This window comes from Tyto alba, unplaced genomic scaffold, assembly GCF_018691265.1.
Source record: "Tyto alba isolate M040663 unplaced genomic scaffold, T.alba_DEE_v4.0 Super-Scaffold_45, whole genome shotgun sequence".
NCBI classification, from domain to species: Eukaryota; Metazoa; Chordata; class Aves; order Strigiformes; family Tytonidae; genus Tyto; species Tyto alba.
The window spans coordinates 17,716,003-17,733,798 of NW_024881321.1; the positions used below are offsets into that span (position 1 = coordinate 17,716,003).

Here is a 17,796-nt window from a genome sequence, read left to right on the forward strand (position 1 = left end):
TGTTAATGCAGTATAGTAGATAACTGAAAAATTGAGCATTCAATTCACTTACATAGTAACTATTACTGGACACAAGCTTTAGAACAGGCAATAGTAAAAGCCTACTTCTGAACTGGATGAGATGTCAATCTCTCCTTGCAAATTTCAAAACCATACACTGCTTATTCCTTATTCATTTGTGCTTGGGTAAGAAGGTGGCGTCACCTTAAAGTGACTCCCTCTTCAAAACTGAAAAACTTCTAAGACTGGTTTTGGAAAGACCTCTAAAAAATAAGTAATGATCAGTTTACATTATACCTCTATCTCAAAGTGAATCTAGACAATTTACCTTTTACTTCTTAAAAGCTGTAAGGATGTTTCACCTTATTCCAATTACACAAGTCTATTCTGCTGGAAGGACCTAAACTGTAGAAATTTCCCACTAAGTGTTCTGTACTTGTGTCTACATTATAGTTTTTGGCTGTATGCTGTACACCAATTACAGATTAGAGGCCAGAAAGAGACACTTTAAATGTCAGTGAAATCAAGGTAGGGTACAGTGTGCTTAAGGAGATGATACATACATTACATGTATTCTAATCTACATATTATTAGAAATGACTAATCCAAACTGTATCTTAAAGCCACCTTTAGGTCAGCTGCCACTCATTAGTTTGTATATTCACATAATTTCTTACAGTCTACCCTAAAATGGAGATGACAAAGTAAGATGTTTTTAATGAAACTGTACTCCACAAGGTGAAGTTTCTTTAGGCACCCCTAAAAACTTACACACCCATCTCACACAGCTGAAATCCCCATGTATTAAGAGTCCTAACACACAATCCAGATCTCATCAGCACTTGTTTTTGGTAAGACTGCAACCTACTGTTATTTTTCCAGGGAGAAACAGTCACAAAAGCACCTTCTACAACTCCACAGTTTTTTCTCAGGAACGATTAGGGGAGAGCCACACTCAGAGATGAAGAGTACCAGAAACACAGGTATAGTTCAGTGAAGAAGGACAGACTGATGAAGGAAAAAGGAGCTGCCATTGACAGAAAAGAAATAAAAAGGCCAGCAACTGACAACAGAAACAATCATGAAGTTCAAAAGTACAGCTCCACCTTATTCACTACAGGCCTACTTCAGAAAAATAACTCACACACAGTTTCCCTCAAGCACCCTCCTGAAGGAGAGCCTATGCTTAGAAATGTGACTTCCATTCAGACGCTCAGTCTTTCACACTGATATCAGAAAGACCTTCTTGTATCTTCACTTCTTCCTCACTCTTCTTCAATTGGAAGTTATTTGCTGATTCTCTCTAAACATCTTGCAGCTGGTATCACCCAGCTAACTTGGTGTTTTTCCCCTTCCTCATGCGCAGGCACCCCATGTTAGTACTGTACACTCTTCATATCACTCTTATTTTCACATGCCAATGACCACAACAACACATGCTGGTTTTCATTCAGCAGAGAAAGCATTAAATTGGTGTGACATTCCTAAAAAACATTGCATTTCATGTGACAAACCAATGCAGCAGATTCGCAACACTGCAACAGAAATAGGTCACTCTTACTAGATGTCAGCAGACAAGCCTCCATTTTTAACAGGCTTTTTTGGCCAAAAGCCTGTTTGCCCATTTGCATCAAGTACTTAAGAAGTGTGTTAGGAATGCAGGAGCACAAGGCAGAGTGGGAGAGAACCCGTGTGCTGCATTGCACTGGGAATCCTGTTGTTAAGCTGGTGGCACTGAAGAACTAGGCAGGAGACAACGCTCTCACCTCTTGGAGAGGTCACCTTCTGAGTGCTGGAGCAACCGTCCTGAGCCCTGGTAAAAGCTTTTCAGGAAAGAAGGGGCAGAGACAGAGGAGGGGAGACCAGGTGACGCAGATTCACTCTCACTGAGAGCACGCCGAACCCCGAAAATAGGGCTGTGCAGGCAACAAGAGAACACAGCAGATGGGTCAGCACGGATACAGATACAACAACAAAACATCCGGATTAAAGATACTGGCCAAATACCTCATCTTGGCCCACAGTAACTTTGTTTCCCAGAAGATAAAAGGTACTATGCGCACTACCCAGCAGCTTCCCTGATGACACTGATTTTGCTGTTACAGCTGATTTCTTTTAAGAAACCTTTCAACTGCATTACAGAACAGGCAGACTACCTTATTTATTTAGCTGTATTTATTCTCAAAGCAAATTTGGAAAAAGAATCTCCAAAACATTCAGAAAATATCCTTAGAAACCTGCTTCCAATAACATGAACCACTTTGTTTCTTCTCTTCAGTTTTCTCTTGCGTTTGTAAATAATGTGTATTGCTAAAACACATTAGAAAGCAGAGATTATTTAAACGCACTATTTTGGGATACATTTTTGTGAAGTGTTTACATCAAGAAAGATAATCCTACCACACGGTTAAACATTACTTAATAATAGTAACAAGTGTCAGGGAGACATAAAAATTCATTCAGTTTATTTTACTTAACATTTTTTATTAACCCTTAATAGGAAAGGAAAGAAGGAAAAATCCCAGCCTAGAACCAAGTTGTTACGAACTGTTTTGACTGAAAATCTGCTGATGATGCCACTTAATCAGCAACTTCTTAGGAGTTATTACAAAGAAGTGAAGTCAGCAAGTCCTTCAGTTTGAACTGTCAGGGTTTCCTGTTTGCATACAACATGGTCAGTGGAAAAAAAAAAATAACCAAAGTTTATCTCAGGAGAAAACACATTATTTCTCTCTTCAGAAACACAATGTAACAAAGTTACTTCAAGGCTATTTTCTTACCTTTCAGCCCCTTTCATTCTCTTAAACAGACTAAACTTTTTTGCCTTTCTCTACAAGCTGGTGCAGCATTCACACTGATATTTTCATCTAGACATCGAACGGTGAGAAGTTATTATTTAAAGACATTTTTAGAAAGAGCCCCAAAAAAACATAATTGCAGCCATGTACTGAAACAGACAAGTGCTTTGGAAAAAGTGCTTCTCCAACAGAAAAAATTCAGCTCATCTGGGCCTGGATCTTGTAAAGGTTTTGGAGTTTGTGGGGTCACTCGCTGCAGATTATCCAGGGTGGAGGCAGAGAGAGAAAGTACAATCAAAGACACCCACAATGAACTGTGGGGACCTCTTCTGACTGATTGAAGGAACTCCTGAGGGAACAGTGTTCCACATCTTAATAGCTGGAGAGTCTCCAGAAAGGAAGGGGAAAGAAGTTACAGAGGGAAGGTCCAGAGAAGGGTAAACAGGGAAATCGCACGCCTCACAGTTTAGTGGAGAAGTTTTATCCTTACATCCTTTTGCGAGACTCCTCACCAGTTTTAATTCTGGACATACTCTCTAGGAGGTCTGGCTAATACAGCAACAGGCACTTGAAGCTGTCAGTGCCTTTTTCACCCTGGCATAAAATTGTCAGGCTACTGTCTCTGCAGTTAAAAGTGGTGAGGACCTCTTCTCTGAAGGGCCTGACTAGCAACACTGCCAAAAAAGGCTCAGCCCAGAGGATGACTAATAAATAAATAGATCATCACCAGCATCGAGCTCAGTGATCAATTAGCTGAATAGATGCTTCCCCTGAATTGCTGCTCAGAGATCAGGGAGTTACTGCAAAGCACCAAACTACTGGGAGGCAGAGAAGACAGGCTGGAAATAAAGAAATAAAATCCAGAGCGGCGCAGAACCAGCTTTCATAAGAAGCAACGCGGGTGAGACCGGCGTACCGAGACCGCAGGAGACAGCAGGCGCGTGGCGTGGCGTGGGGTGGGGTGCCCTGAACTCACCTTGTCGTCTCGACACAGCTCTGCCGCAGCAGCGGGGACCGGACGCTCTGGGACCTCCCGTTCTGGAAGGTTATCCTCCGCCGGGCGCTGGAGGGGGGGTGGCTGAAGGTGTGCGCACGCCTCCTGAACTGCGGGGAGTCCGAGTCTTCCTCGGGAAACGGCTGCCAGGCCGAGGATACGGGGGACGCCGGAGGAGTTGCTGGCGGGGAATTGCCCGGCGAAGCGTCCTGAAAGGAAGTGCTGGCAGAGTGAGGCCTGCCGCTCTGCGCCCGACCAGAGCTCTCGCCTAACCCCGCGGGTCGTGCGCCGCATCGGGGCACCAAAGCCTCTCCCCTTCCTTGGTCAGGGCCTATTGTATGCTAATTATCACCAAAACCAGACATCCTTTGATAATTTACTCCGAACCAGCAGCACCCTTCTTTTTTTAAAAAAAAAAAGAGGAGGGAGGAATAAAAATATATATACAATGCAAACAACATACTAATTACTCCAGGCATCCTCTCACAGGGATCTGCATTCCAGCTACCAGACTTTTAGCTCTTTCAGGAAAACACAGGAATTGAAAAGACTAGGGAAACGGCTTTTAGCTAGTTTCCTCGACATATCGCGAGCATACTTCCTGTACCGTCATAGTGATATCCTGGAAGAGAGACTGTTATTACACAGCCAGTTTATGAGTAACTGTAGCAGGAAAACCATAACAGAATCTTCACCTCCTGGGAAAACCAGCAACCAATCCTCACGTGAGGTGAAACATTAAAAACAGGAAATAAAAAGAAAGTGAACAGAGTTCCGCCCCCTCGCCACCATACAGCATCCCCAACAGCTGGTTTTAGGTCAAAAATTCTTACTTCCCTAAAGCAACTATTATTTACAAAAAGGATTCTTCACCTTCAGAGAGCACTTCCTTTTGTTGAGATATGACCCTTTTTAATTACTTCAGTGAAACAAGGCAGAAGCTGACCAGAAACTCCCTGCTTTTTGTAAAAGCAAGGGAAGTGTAAAAAAAAAGGACTGGCAATCAAGCAACAGATTAAAGCTGAAGCTTCAAGTCAACATATATGCCAACTTTCTTACACCCTCCGCCTCGCAGTGGAAACTCTTATTTAAGAGTTTTGTGATGTGCTTTGTGCTACTTCCTTCAAATTGACGCAGAGTGCCGTATTTATGCTTCATTAGCACCCGTGCATGAAAACATGACAATTTTAACTAAGCTCCTTACTTTGTCAGAAGCAAGGCTGTTGCAGCGCTCAAAGCTGTCCATGCTTCCCAGGCGGCCTCGCATTCTGTTGGCTCCCTGCAAGAAAAAACGGTGAGTAATTTAATCCGGTCTTTTTTCCTCTTTTTCCGAAGGTTAGGCAAAGATGGCAACAGCTGTGCAGGTGAACACAGGACAGCTCAGTCATGTGACATGTTTGACATAAGATCATAGATCATGGGGCAAGCACTGGATTTTATAAGCAGTGACATCATCTTTAGCTGGCAAGGCTGTATCTTCTCCCTCCTTGCTCCCAAGAGTTTTAAACCTGCAGCAACACTGTCTGAAGTAACTGAGTACTTCCTGATCCAGGCAAAATAGCTGCATTGGCTTAAACAGCCAAGTTCAAAAAGCTCCAGACTTCAGTACTGTGCATGCACTGCAGCTAACAGATGCATCTGCAATACCACAATCTCAAAAGGGAGTTTACTCCATATCTAGGTATTTCAGACAAAATAAGCCCACCTGGGCAAAAGTAGTAAAAACACTAAAACTGGGAAAAAAAACACTCTCTGGTTGCAAATCCAGCCAAATGGCATCAGATACAAACAAGACTTTTCAATTATCATGCAGATAACTCTGAGGCAAATTTGCCAGAAATTAGCATTAGCAGGTCTTTGCTGAACTGGTTAACAGTCATCTGGTTTCACAGGAAGAGGCTAGAGCCGCAGTACTGCTGAGTACCTTCTTCTCCTAACCTTAACTTCCATGAAACATTGGTGATGTATGCTGTTGGACACTTCTGACTGCTGAAGTAAGTTTCTTTCAGCACTTTATCAGGGGAAAAATAATCTAGGTTTTAGGAAAACTATAGATAGAGCTCCTTTTGGTATGCTTGCAAACTCCAGGGGAAGTTTTGTCAACCTCAGCAGTATTTATTTAGCCTACTTTTTCCCGGTAAGGTTTGTTTTCAAGACTTAGAGTGCCCTTTAAGTACGTTATCCCATTTAAGATCACTACCAATGAATATACTGCCTGAAGCATCTCTTTACTGATCCTCACAATAAAACAAGAGCAAAGGATAACTCGGATGTTTTTCCACCAGCTTTAAAAACACACACTTTTAGTACCGTAAGAAGGACTTTTTGGTTCGAAAAAAACCCAAAAAAAAACAAAAAACAAAAAAAAAAAACCAAACAAACAAACAAACAAAACAAAACAAAACAAAAAACAGAAGAGGTTAGTGCAGCATGGACTGGAAGAAATCTGTTCATGAGGTCAGACAGAGGTTATATTTATTTTTCTGAGGTACCTCATTAGGAAGCCACAGCCTGTTCTCAGTTCAAACCCGACAAAAAGTAAGATCAGTCCAGCAAAACAAACAAGTGAAAAAGTGACATTCCTCTGGGACTAAGTAAAGCCAGAGTACAGAACCCAGCATGTTTCCCTATGGTGAGCAGTAAGTAGCTACTCCTTCAAGTAGCCTAAAATGTCGTTTGATGATATTTATCTAGCTAAGAAGCCATCCATTTAAAGTGTTCCTAGGTAGCAGGTTACTACATACTTATTTCTAATTTTGCTAAGATTGAGGCTGAGTAGGTGTCTCCCCCACATATACTGACTTCTATTTTTTACTTATTTTATCTACGAAAAGATGCTGAATGATGACTTTAAAAGAAAAAAAACTGAAGTTCTTTCATGGTCTCTTTGTATTGAATGTACTTTAAAGATGATGCATACTTTATAATTAAGTCATGCATAATTAGCATTCCGTTACATCAGTACCGTGTGATTTGCAGGTGGCTTAAGGAGGGGCAAACCACCACACCAGTAGGTATTTGGTCGGCTCAAACCACGACAGTGCCTAAATACCTTTAGGAATTAGCCATGATCCATTAGGCTTGTTGTAATAACATGATGAACAACTATCAAAACAGTCATCGTATAACACATGTATGCATGTAACACACAGTATACACTTGCACAGAGATACTTGTGGTATGTATCTGCTTTGACCAAACAATTATTGGTTGAGCTCCACTGTAATTTATTTTTTCTCGGTCTTGCACTGTGTAACCTTTAAATGGACCTGCAGGGATGATGTATCATGTGTATCATGATTCACAACAACATAATGCTGTTCCTGATCTATTGCAGTTTCAAGCTAAAGATAAGACAACCTTCCTCACAACAGTAAGTCTGCTTCATAAATAGCAAACTTAAAATCACCCTAACCCAGATTCAGGTGTCCACTTCTCTTGAACTCAGTCATGGACTGTGTAGATCCTTACACTACAACCTGCAGCAGTGCTTTTAGTCTAAATGATTTTTCCTTGACATGATCGGAGCGCTAGTATGTCTGTATATGGCAGCGCTGATTGACTGGGTTATTCCCAGTGATGTTTGCCTGTTCCACAACCACCGCAGGGTTAGTGACCCATCGGCAGAGATACATCACTTTCCAGTCACATGTCCTTTAGATGTGGAAAAGAAATTAGACTCAGCATAGGCATGACTGTAGCTGTCACCATTTGATGATATTCCAGACTGCTGAAATTATCCAGATCTTCTGTCATCTCTCTCTTTTGTGCGTGTGCTCTCTCCCCTCCTCTGCCAAATCCAGACCAAGTCCCTAGTATGTAAAATTTACTACACAGCATAGGACAGATTTGGCCACTGGATCAAATTCACGCCTAACCTTAAGTTCTAAGGATTCTCCCTGGCAAATATTTGCCTCCCTTATAGGGAACATTTGTGGCTTCATCTAGGTTACTTTATGACATGCCCTTATAAGCTGCAGGACAAGTGCAACTTAAGCCTTGATTTAGTATGGTACTTTTAAAATTACTAGCAGAAGGAACTTAATTTCCCTGCCCCAAATTATATTTAGACCTTGCCATCCAATATTCACAGCTCGTAACACTTTCTCTGTAATGACACACTGGATCCCAGGCACACAGCCTTCTTCAGCTGCTCCTCTATATGCCTCTTCTCTGCTTTCAGGACTCTCCCTATTGAGCAGGGGTCACTAAGCAAAACTTGCAATTCAGACTTCTTTAAAAGGCTATGTAATACAAGAGAATTGTAGTAATTATCTGCAATTCCACACCATAACACTGAAATGAAGAACAACTCACTTTTTAAGTCTATTTCTTTTTTTTTTTCTTCCTGCAAAAGGACAACTTTGTTACTCATTTCCAAAGATGCTTAGTGACCAGTATGAGCACTTTTAGCTATGAGAGGTAAGGCATTACCTCTCAGAATAGAAAGTTTTCTAGTTTATGCAGGCATATTTATTCACACTTCCAAAAGAAGATCTCTTTATGGGATCACACAACCATCCTGATTAATTTTTTTCATTCTGAAGCAACACATCTGATAATGCTCAGCTAACTCACTTGCCACCTACAATGAACATTCATTATTCAAAAGCTGGCTTTTTTCCCTCTGTATGTGGCCTTACCATAAACTTTTTAGCACAGTTAAGTCACAATCAACCCAGCTGTAACCCTCAGATTTCATAACAGGGATATCGCTTCATTAAGTATTTATCAGACTGAGACCAAAAAAACAAAAAAATCTGAAAGGTCTTTACTGTCAAGGATATCTGGAAGAGCTGCTGACAATGAGTTGTTAATCTTACCCTTGAGAAGATATTTTCCAGAGAGCTAGTCAAGGATTTCTTGGCCTTGTTTTTCAGAATGTCAAGTTTAAACCTGCCACCACTGGCGGTGCTTTCTGGAATCGCATTGTTAGAAATGGTCTGTTGAAATGAGCAAGGACACAGTTCAGCTTTGGCAATTCTTTTTGAAATTGCAGACCTCCAAAGACTAGCGATGAACCAAGTTACATAATAAACAACATACCCTTGGCCTGTATTAAAAAACCACCACGAATGGAAAAAAAAAAAAAAAAAAAATCAAAACACAACAACAGAATAAAACCCAAACCCCACACACCCCCAAAAACAAGCCCACAAAAAACCACAGAGACACATTCTATTCCTCAATATCTTGTACAAGCATATCAATTTAACAATACTGTTACCCACTTCCTTTACTAAATAAGTTCATAGTTTAAACTGAAACTAATGCCCTCTTCATCCCTGTTCTCCCTAGAAATAACTGTTTAGGAGTGGGGATCAGGGAGGAAGGAAAAGGACAGAAGAAGTATCCTCACACTGTAGTGATATCTAGACGTAAAAATAATTGGTTGTCATTCTTCCCTCTCTTCCTGCCCCCAAACTTAAAAACCCTAAGCATGCCATTATAAATCAAATCAAATTACTTCTCTTTCATAGTCCTCTCTTATTTACAATGCCCAGGCTTCAGCTATCCCTAATGAACTCTAGCAGTGTCCCTCCTAGTATGCAAGGTTGTGTTTTAACAGGGTGAGAGAAGGGAGAGGAATAATACAAAAATAAGCTTTACCGTTGGTGCTTCACCAATATGAATGTGCGTTTTCTGCTTAGTTTCACAGAGTTGGCGTAGATGTAAGATCACAAGTTCATTTTCTTCCTGGTCATTGTCAGGCTTCATTTTCTGTCAGTAGCAGCAAAGAAATGAAAAAAGTTCTTTGAAGTCATGATTTACTTATTTTCCCTTCTATATGAATGTATTCTTTGAAATTAATATACAGATAATGCCAGATGCCAAAATGCACTATTAGTATGTCAAATTGCACTACTGCTTGTATGCCTTCATACCCCCTGGAGCAAAATAGACCAAAACCTTCCATATGGAAAATGTTACAGGCTGTGGAGAGGAAGAAGCCTCATGCCCACACATTTTGTCTTCTAAGGTTGCCTGCCACTTTATAGCTTTATAAACAGAATAAGGAACCCTTGAAAACCAAACAGCCACTCCCTTCTTCAGGCAGCTAGAAAGGGGCATAGCCTTTGGAAGCCTAAATTATAGTATACTTCAACCACTTGAGTACTCTTGCTTATACCAGAGTAAGTCAAAAAAGACAACTTCTGAAATGCCAGACACACCCCTGATACCTGCATGTCTCACCTGCTCTCAACACACTCCCATATCACTTACAACTAGGAAAATGTGTTTACAGATGAAGCTCAGCAAAAAAAAAAATACTCTGGGTATGAACACAGAGCATCTCAGCAGACTTGGGAATCAAAACTTCTCCAATAGCAGCTTATACATATGAGGTTAGGTTGAGCATGTTATTTCAGTATATTGTTTGGTGGAAACCCCGTAAATTCTAGATCAGCTACATAATAAAACAAACATAATCAAAAGCATCTAGTCCATTTTATCACCGTCTTTTTCAAATTTGAATGAACAGTGTCTAACGTATTACCTGTACACGTTCAAAAATGTCTGCTTGCTCATTATCAGTTAGTGAAGAAAGATGCCTCTGAATTACAAGTTTGGCTCTTGGTGGATAGAGTCCTGAGAAAAGAAAGGAACATTAAAGCTTCTAGATTCTCAGATGGTATCCCAAAAAACTTTTGAAAAAAATGATAGTAGCAGATATAAGCCTGTATTTGAGTTTATAAAAGTTTAATGTATGACAGTTGTGTATCTGCAGTATACATGATACAAAATACTCCAGGTTTTTCTAAACCACACAGTTTTGTCTTCTTCCTTTAGCAGTAAAAATAGAACTATCAGCAGCTAAGTGGCTGGCTCCTGTGTAAAAGGTTGTGCTCCCTACCCCACTGATGTCTTCTGTCCTAGTACCAAGAGATCACTGACAGCTGGAAGCCTGACAACTGTATGGGAGAGGAGGAAGAGAGGAACAGATCAGAGATATAACTGGAGAGATACTCAGTGCACAGGATACTCAGAAGTTTTAAGATGCTTTTAATTGAAAAATTTAGATGCATTTTGACAGAAGGACAGGGTAGGGTATAGGACATACCAGAGAACTGAAGACACTTAAAAGCAAGAACAGAATAAAAGCTGTATGAATAAAGAATTTCTGATGTTCAATAAAGTGCACGTTTGCTCACAGAGCTTGTTCTAGGAAGATACAAAAACGTTGGGAGAAAACAAAACCCTTGAATCAGATGAAGATAGATGGGTTTACCATCCATGGTCAATATCATTCATAGAAAATTGAAATCAGAACAGATGAAGATTTTTCCAAAGCCATAAAACTCTAGGTCTGATTATGACAAACTTCTAGACTCTAAACAGAGCAGGCGGATAAAAACAATGGGACACTAAAACATGTCTTTCAGTTGCAAAGTACAAAGTTTATGAAACTAGTATTATGGCACTCAAGTTGTTGCCCAATAAGAGATTTTATTTTGATACTGGGTACTTATCCCTGGCTTGTAAGTACCTGTGTTCAAGATACTTACACTGCCTTATACAGCAAGCCTCTATAGTTTTTCATTTACAGAAGACTTTCTAAGTAAAGCTTTATCACTTGTGAATATCTGTTGTTAAACCCAGACAATGCAGTCAGAAAGAGAATTTCACACCACTAAGATTTTACACTTTTTTAATCCACCAGAGGGAGGTGAGTAGCAATAGTGACTTTCAACAAGTGGAAGAAGTGGCAATTACCAGCACCATCATCACCAGACCAGAAGATACAAGACTACTGTAACATACTGGCTGCTTTTGCATACCACACTCCACAAGGAGATGTAGCAGACTGACTATAAAGATAGAATCCTGCTACTGATCTTTTTTCTTTTAAAATTCTATCTTGTAAGATTTCTTGCAAGTGTTCTGGCATACCTCACTTGCAGAGAAACTATAAAGGTCTGTCTATTCATATTTGAAGCCAGATACTGATGTAACTTAATCATTTATTTCCCCATAATAGAACTAGGTTTTGAAGTGTGTAAGAGAATAAAATCAAAGAAGGAAAAAAATAACCCCATACAGGAAAGAACACACACACAAGAAAGCAAGACCCTTTTTGATCACAACTGCCTTTTTATGATCTATTTTGAAAGCATGCATCTTCAGAAAAAAAATCAAACCAAAACAAACCAAATAAAATCCCAACAAATAGAAGGTGAACTAGTGGGTTTTTCTGCTCTGTTTAACATTTGAGAGAGGTATGGTGATGAAAGAGTGTGTAGTTATAAGAGAAGCTGCACTACATTCAATTTCAACATCATTACTGCTATCACCTCCACTTGATTACAGAGAGTGCAAAGTGATGGTAAGAACTGCTTCTTAAGATAATTTTTCCTCTGTTCTTACACTGTTTAAGTTGAAAGCACATGGTTAACATAATTAAAATTATTCTAGAATAATCAGAAAAACACAATTAGAAAATGAATTCAGCTGCTTACCTTCAATTCTTTCGCAAAGTTTGTGCAATGAATGCATAGGACAGGCCTCACACAACTTGATCTGTGTCTTGGCATTTTGTAGAGCTGCAGCAGTGCTAAAGGCTTGTTTCAGGGTAAGCATTACCTCATCAACCTATAGGGGAAGGAGGGAAAAGACAGCGTATAAACAAAAATTCATGCCATATACATCAAATAAGATTTAGAAATCACATCATAGACAGGTGCTTTATAATAAAAAAAAAAACAAAACAAAACAAAACACCACCCCTGTTTGCTGTCTTCTAAAGAGATCAAGGTTGTATTCCTAACTTTCTGCATTTTCTGTGGATGCTCATCATCTTCAAGTTTAGCCAGACAGTGTAATTTTGAGTATCTAACTGCAGCTATTCAAGCTTACTAGGCAGGCAGTCACTCTTTTAAGAAGCTGCAAGTGGGAATTTTTGGCTTGAATATATGCTGGCTAAATAAAAAGCATTAATTTATTTTTCTTTAGCTTTGAGTTTCCCCTGTAAACTACACATGCTCCCTCTCAATGCTTTTCCTCCCACGACTGTATGATTTTAGCACAAAACCCCATAGACTCATCCCGGTGGCAGACAGAAGCTTCCCACAGCAGTTCGCCTTTCTCCAGGCTACTAGTCTGGCTACCAGCTTTATTACAGTCACCAACTTCTCTTTAAATACTGCCATTCTGCCTTGTAGTCTGCCCTGACCTTTCCTCTGCCATTACCACAAATACATCACTGCTATGTTCGCACACACCAGCACTGGAAAAGCTCAACTTTTGTGTAAGATAGGTTGAGGTGACAGTGTTTCTCCATGCTTATTCAAATACACTCCCAGACCTTAAATATAAAGCACCTGGAGTTCATCAACTGTATTTTAGGTGAATACAATGCTTATTAAAAGCTGTTTACTCGAGTCTTTGCATTAGCATGGAAAGAAGGAGACAGCAGCTTGACAACAATTTTAGGAAAGAAATCAGTATTCTACTTCAGAGTCAGGTCCTTGCTCCTACCTGTTGTTTTTTTTTTTTTTTTTTTTTTTTTTGTTTTGTTTTGTTTTTTTTTGTTTGTTTGTTTGTTTTTGTTTTTTTTTTTTTTTTTAATAAGCAGAAGAGAGCTGAAATATTTGAAACCAAAATCATTCAGTCTAACACTGAAAACATACAGACTTTTTTGAGGGTCTGTCACTTAGGGGGAAGAAAAAAAAAAAAAAAGTGGCACCTGAATGTGGAAATTTTAATTAGTTTGTGTTCTGATTATGTATAGGTTTGATTGCTTTTCTTCTTTATTAAAAAAAAAAACAAAACAAACAAACCACCCACAAAACAGAGTTTTAAGCACTACCAGTAACTTCTGGATGCTCTCTCTTCTTAGCAATAAAGCAGGGTATTGAACAGTCAATATCTGTCTTGCAATACAGACTGATAATTTTTTAAAGTTGGTAACAATGCCTCTCAAATGGAAGATCCACAGAACAGCACTAAGCATCTGGATTATGACTACACTAAAATCATGAGAACTGTAGCACAGACTGCAGCTAGGTTTAGAGCAAATATACACAAGCCTACCAACATAGCCTGCCTGGCAGCACAGAATCCAGAAAGCATTAGGTTTTACAGCTCTGCTCTGCCACAGTCAAACTGCCACTGGGGTCCAAGTGATTGTATCGGAAAGTAGCTCAGGAATGTTCATTTCATATTGCAGTGTGGGTACACCCACACATACCAGTACTAGAGTATGTAAAGAGGTTCATAAATATATGGTTTCTTTATACACCACATTTTCAGTCTCTCAATTATGAACGGTCAGATTTATCAATAGGTCGGATGTAACATTTTCTGTTAGTACAAAGACAGAGCTGATTTCATAAGAAGCTCCCATTTTGGTAAAAGTGCAACCTTCTGCTACCATCGTGCATCTAGGGCTCTTAGCTGTTTGAAGTTTTATTGACGTAAATCTATTTACTCTTGTTGTGGTTCAACCCAGGACAACTCTCAAACTAGTCAATGGATTAATACATTTCCTTTTCAGCCATCTGGAAGAGTGATTTTTAAGTTTAGCTGAAAAGTTAGCAGCTGTCAGGCACAGCCATCAGGAACAAAGATGTTTCAGAACAGAAACCAACTTCTTTTACAGTGTCAGAGCTTTAAAATAAAAATATAGTAGTCAAGATGATTTCCTGAATGTGTCACATTATTAAGCTATCTGTATCAGTTAAATCACTGGCAATTGGAACTTCAGTTGATTGATACATACTTTATCAAATGTCCAATGGACTTTTTTATAGTTACATACATCCACACATATTATGGTTTTCTTCTCTGATCAAATGCTGCTATTTTCTTCTCCTGAGGAACAAAACAGACTACAGGGGAAAATGCTAAAGTCATGTGCAGGCTAAAGACATATGCAGGATCAGTCAGTAGTTTAAACCCTACCCTGAAAATTAAGTTTGGTTTTTATCACCAGCTTTGTTACAGGTTCAACACATGTAATTGCATGTTTCATGGGGAGCCAAGTGTCTCACACAACTAAAAATGCAAGAATTACAACCAAATACAGAGCCCAAATATGCTCACAACTTGCATGTGTAAGCTCATCCATCTGGACTTTTTTCTATTTGTTATTGATATATGCATCAGCAGAGCAGCAGGATATGGTGATATATGAACAGACTGTATGCATTTCCTATTGCATATTTTTGTATTCACAACTGAGGTCTTACACCTGAGAGGATGTGACCACTGAGGCTCAGCTGACAGCAGAGTAACAGAGACTCCTGTGGTTTAGGAAATGCCTCAGACATCACCCGATGGAAAAGTTAGGATCAGTAATAAATACTCACCAGAGACTCACTTGCACACTGGAACACGTAGCAAACATACTGGCTTAACCCAGGTTCAACAGATTCCCGGCAAATGAAACCAAAGTGATCAACATGTTTTATACCCTAAGAGAGTTTAAAAACAGCATTAATTGACTATTTTATGAACAGGCTTAGTTTCCAAAGTGATCCTAAAACTAGTTACCAGATTCCAACACTCGCCAATACAAAAATTTGAGAAACTATAAATGCATACTCCTAGCGATCTATTTTACAATGACAATAGTTAGATTTTAAAATAAGTTGCATAAAGCTCTTTACACACTCAAACCAAAAATTATACAGCAATAGATTTGGACTTGAATTTCTTCCATTAGGAAAACTGGATTTTCGGGGAAGCAAATTAAAGAGTCCTAGGTTGTATTTGTAATTGCCTCTGCAGTGAAAACTTGATGTAATAAGCCTGTGCTAAAACATGGGAGTAGAGGAGCATGAAAACAACAACAGACCTCCAATTTCCTGTAATGCACGTTAGGACTACACCAAAAAGAGCAGGGAATGAGTAGGTGACATGACATTTCAGCCAAATTCTTAAAGAAGTTCTTTGAGACTGAGTTACATACCAGAAGTTTTAAGACTCACTACACGTTACTACTGACGTCTTCTTTCAGGATCCTAGTCTAACTGCTTGACAGGGAACGTTGCCTTCCTAAAAACAGCACTGAGAAGATCAAAGAGAGCTGCTTCCTAAGAAGCACTATATTCCCAGTCTCAATTCATGGAACATGACTCACTATCGTTAAAGCTTTTGCCAATGTTTTTATCACCCAAGTATGGTAGTAGTAGCTTTTCTCTAAAAGAAAGCCTAATTCCTCAAGTTCAAATACAACAGAAAGCAGAACTCAGTTGCTTGGATCCATCTCCAAAGAAAACACCTATATCATAGAAGAGGAGAGGAGGCAAAACAACTTGCTTGTCACTACAGAAAACACTCTAGACAAAACTGGTAATGTAGTACGTGACAGACTGAACATATTGTCACTACACACTGTTGTTTTAAAAACAAAATTCCAAAAGTTACATTCATGCTACTTAAGCAAAACTTAAAGGTGCAGAGGACATCTAAAATGGAACATCTGGCATTAGTTTACCATAGTCTACACTAATCCTGACTTAATTGAACTCATTTTCCTGTGACACATGAAGTCTTCAAAAGCGTAAAATGAAAAAGAATAGATGTATACACAGTGAAGTACTGCCCTCTGTTTTGCAAGGAAACCACATTTACTTAAGGCGGTTTGGTGAGATTGCAGTTTCCTCACTGCTGACAGTGCCTGAACAAGTCTACTGCTGTCTGATTTCTCAGTCTCCACAGGACAACATTTGTAGGGCAGATGGACAGGACACTTGCACCACTGAAGTGTAAATAGCACAGTACATTCCTCAATTAGCAGTACCTCCATCACATTTCTCTAAGAGCGTGGCTGGACTTGTCATGCCGAAAGAGCAAAGTTTTTTTGTAGTTCTGGGTTCCCTCAAGGTCAGCAAGGCTGCAACAACAAAACTTCTACAGCTCTCTGACACCTGAGCTTAGACAGCATACACATGGGTTTATCACCAATTACGTTTGCTGCTTTGACAATTTTATGGAGTGCAGGTAATTAATTGAATGCAGCAGATCAACTATACCTAAGCTATAGAATAAAAATAACATTATTAGACCAGACTAAAAGAATCCAGAACGTAAGCTGAAGAGAACATCTCCTTCTCATTGTTTGTAAAGCTTAAAGGAACAAACATTCCTAAGCTGCAGTCTCACAAACACGCAGTAAATTGCTGCTCTATAAATCCGTAGCAGAGAAGCCTTGTGGCTAGCACTGAGATCTTAAAGAAGTACTGATGAGGTTTATGCAACCAGCTCCTTAGTCTTGGACAAATTAATGTTTAATTTCTATTGAAAATTGAAGAGTAAAGAAAACCAACCAAACAACAAACCCAACTTCTCTAAAGTAGCCGTTTTGCACTAAAACCAAATCAAAACAACAACAACAACAAAAAAAACAAAAACAAAAACACAAACCACAGTATTGTTAGCACCTGATTGAGTTATTCAAACATGCAAAAAAGCAAAAGCTTTGCTCCAAATTGAAGAGAAGAGGTGAAGTGAAAAACTCCATCTCCAAAGCCCAACACACAGCATCACCTAACACTGTTTACTGTACACAGTTATTTTACTGAAGGAAAGTTAGGCCTTGCAGATCTGCCATGGCCTTGCTGGTCTCCACCACGTTTTAAAGTCAGCAGAAAAAAGGTTGTCATTACTTAAAACTGTTTTGTTTGACTATTGTCTGTATGTATAGGCAACCCAGGAGCCTAGTACGTAAAGCTCAAGTATCCCTTTTATTCAGCTCAGTACACCCACAACGCAGAAGACTCAAGTCGCCTGCAAATTTTGCTTTCCATACCACTGCTTTAAGAATCTCTTTGATCTGTATTTATTAAAGAACTACGAATACATCACTGTTTGATTATAAAGTCCCATTCTGTATTTGCACTTGCCTTTTTTCTCTACTAAAAGCAATACAAATCCTAGTTAAAACGGCAGAGTCTATTTACGGGCCTGGACCTTAGTTAGTAGCTCAAGACTCCACTTGTGTTACAAGTACTGACCAGTTCTTAATTCGTATTAGCACTGTCAGCACAGTCATGCAAGAGC

The 17,796-nt window shown here is 39.4% G+C and overlaps 1 protein-coding gene across 1 annotated transcript in view; it reads right to left on the reverse strand.

Moving 5' to 3' along the window:
• Positions 1-17,796, reverse strand: part of TBC1D4 (TBC1 domain family member 4) — a 109,480-nt gene that overhangs the window by 25,868 nt on the left and 65,816 nt on the right. The window contains exons 4-10 of the mRNA XM_042805986.1: positions 15,102-15,206; positions 12,252-12,384; positions 10,292-10,383; positions 9,403-9,513; positions 8,616-8,735; positions 4,997-5,071; positions 3,775-4,001 (exon numbers count right to left, since the gene is read on the reverse strand). Of these exons, the coding sequence (XP_042661920.1) occupies positions 3,775-4,001; positions 4,997-5,071; positions 8,616-8,735; positions 9,403-9,513; positions 10,292-10,383; positions 12,252-12,384; positions 15,102-15,206 (863 nt within the window). The remainder of the gene's footprint in view (positions 1-3,774; positions 4,002-4,996; positions 5,072-8,615; positions 8,736-9,402; positions 9,514-10,291; positions 10,384-12,251; positions 12,385-15,101; positions 15,207-17,796) is intronic.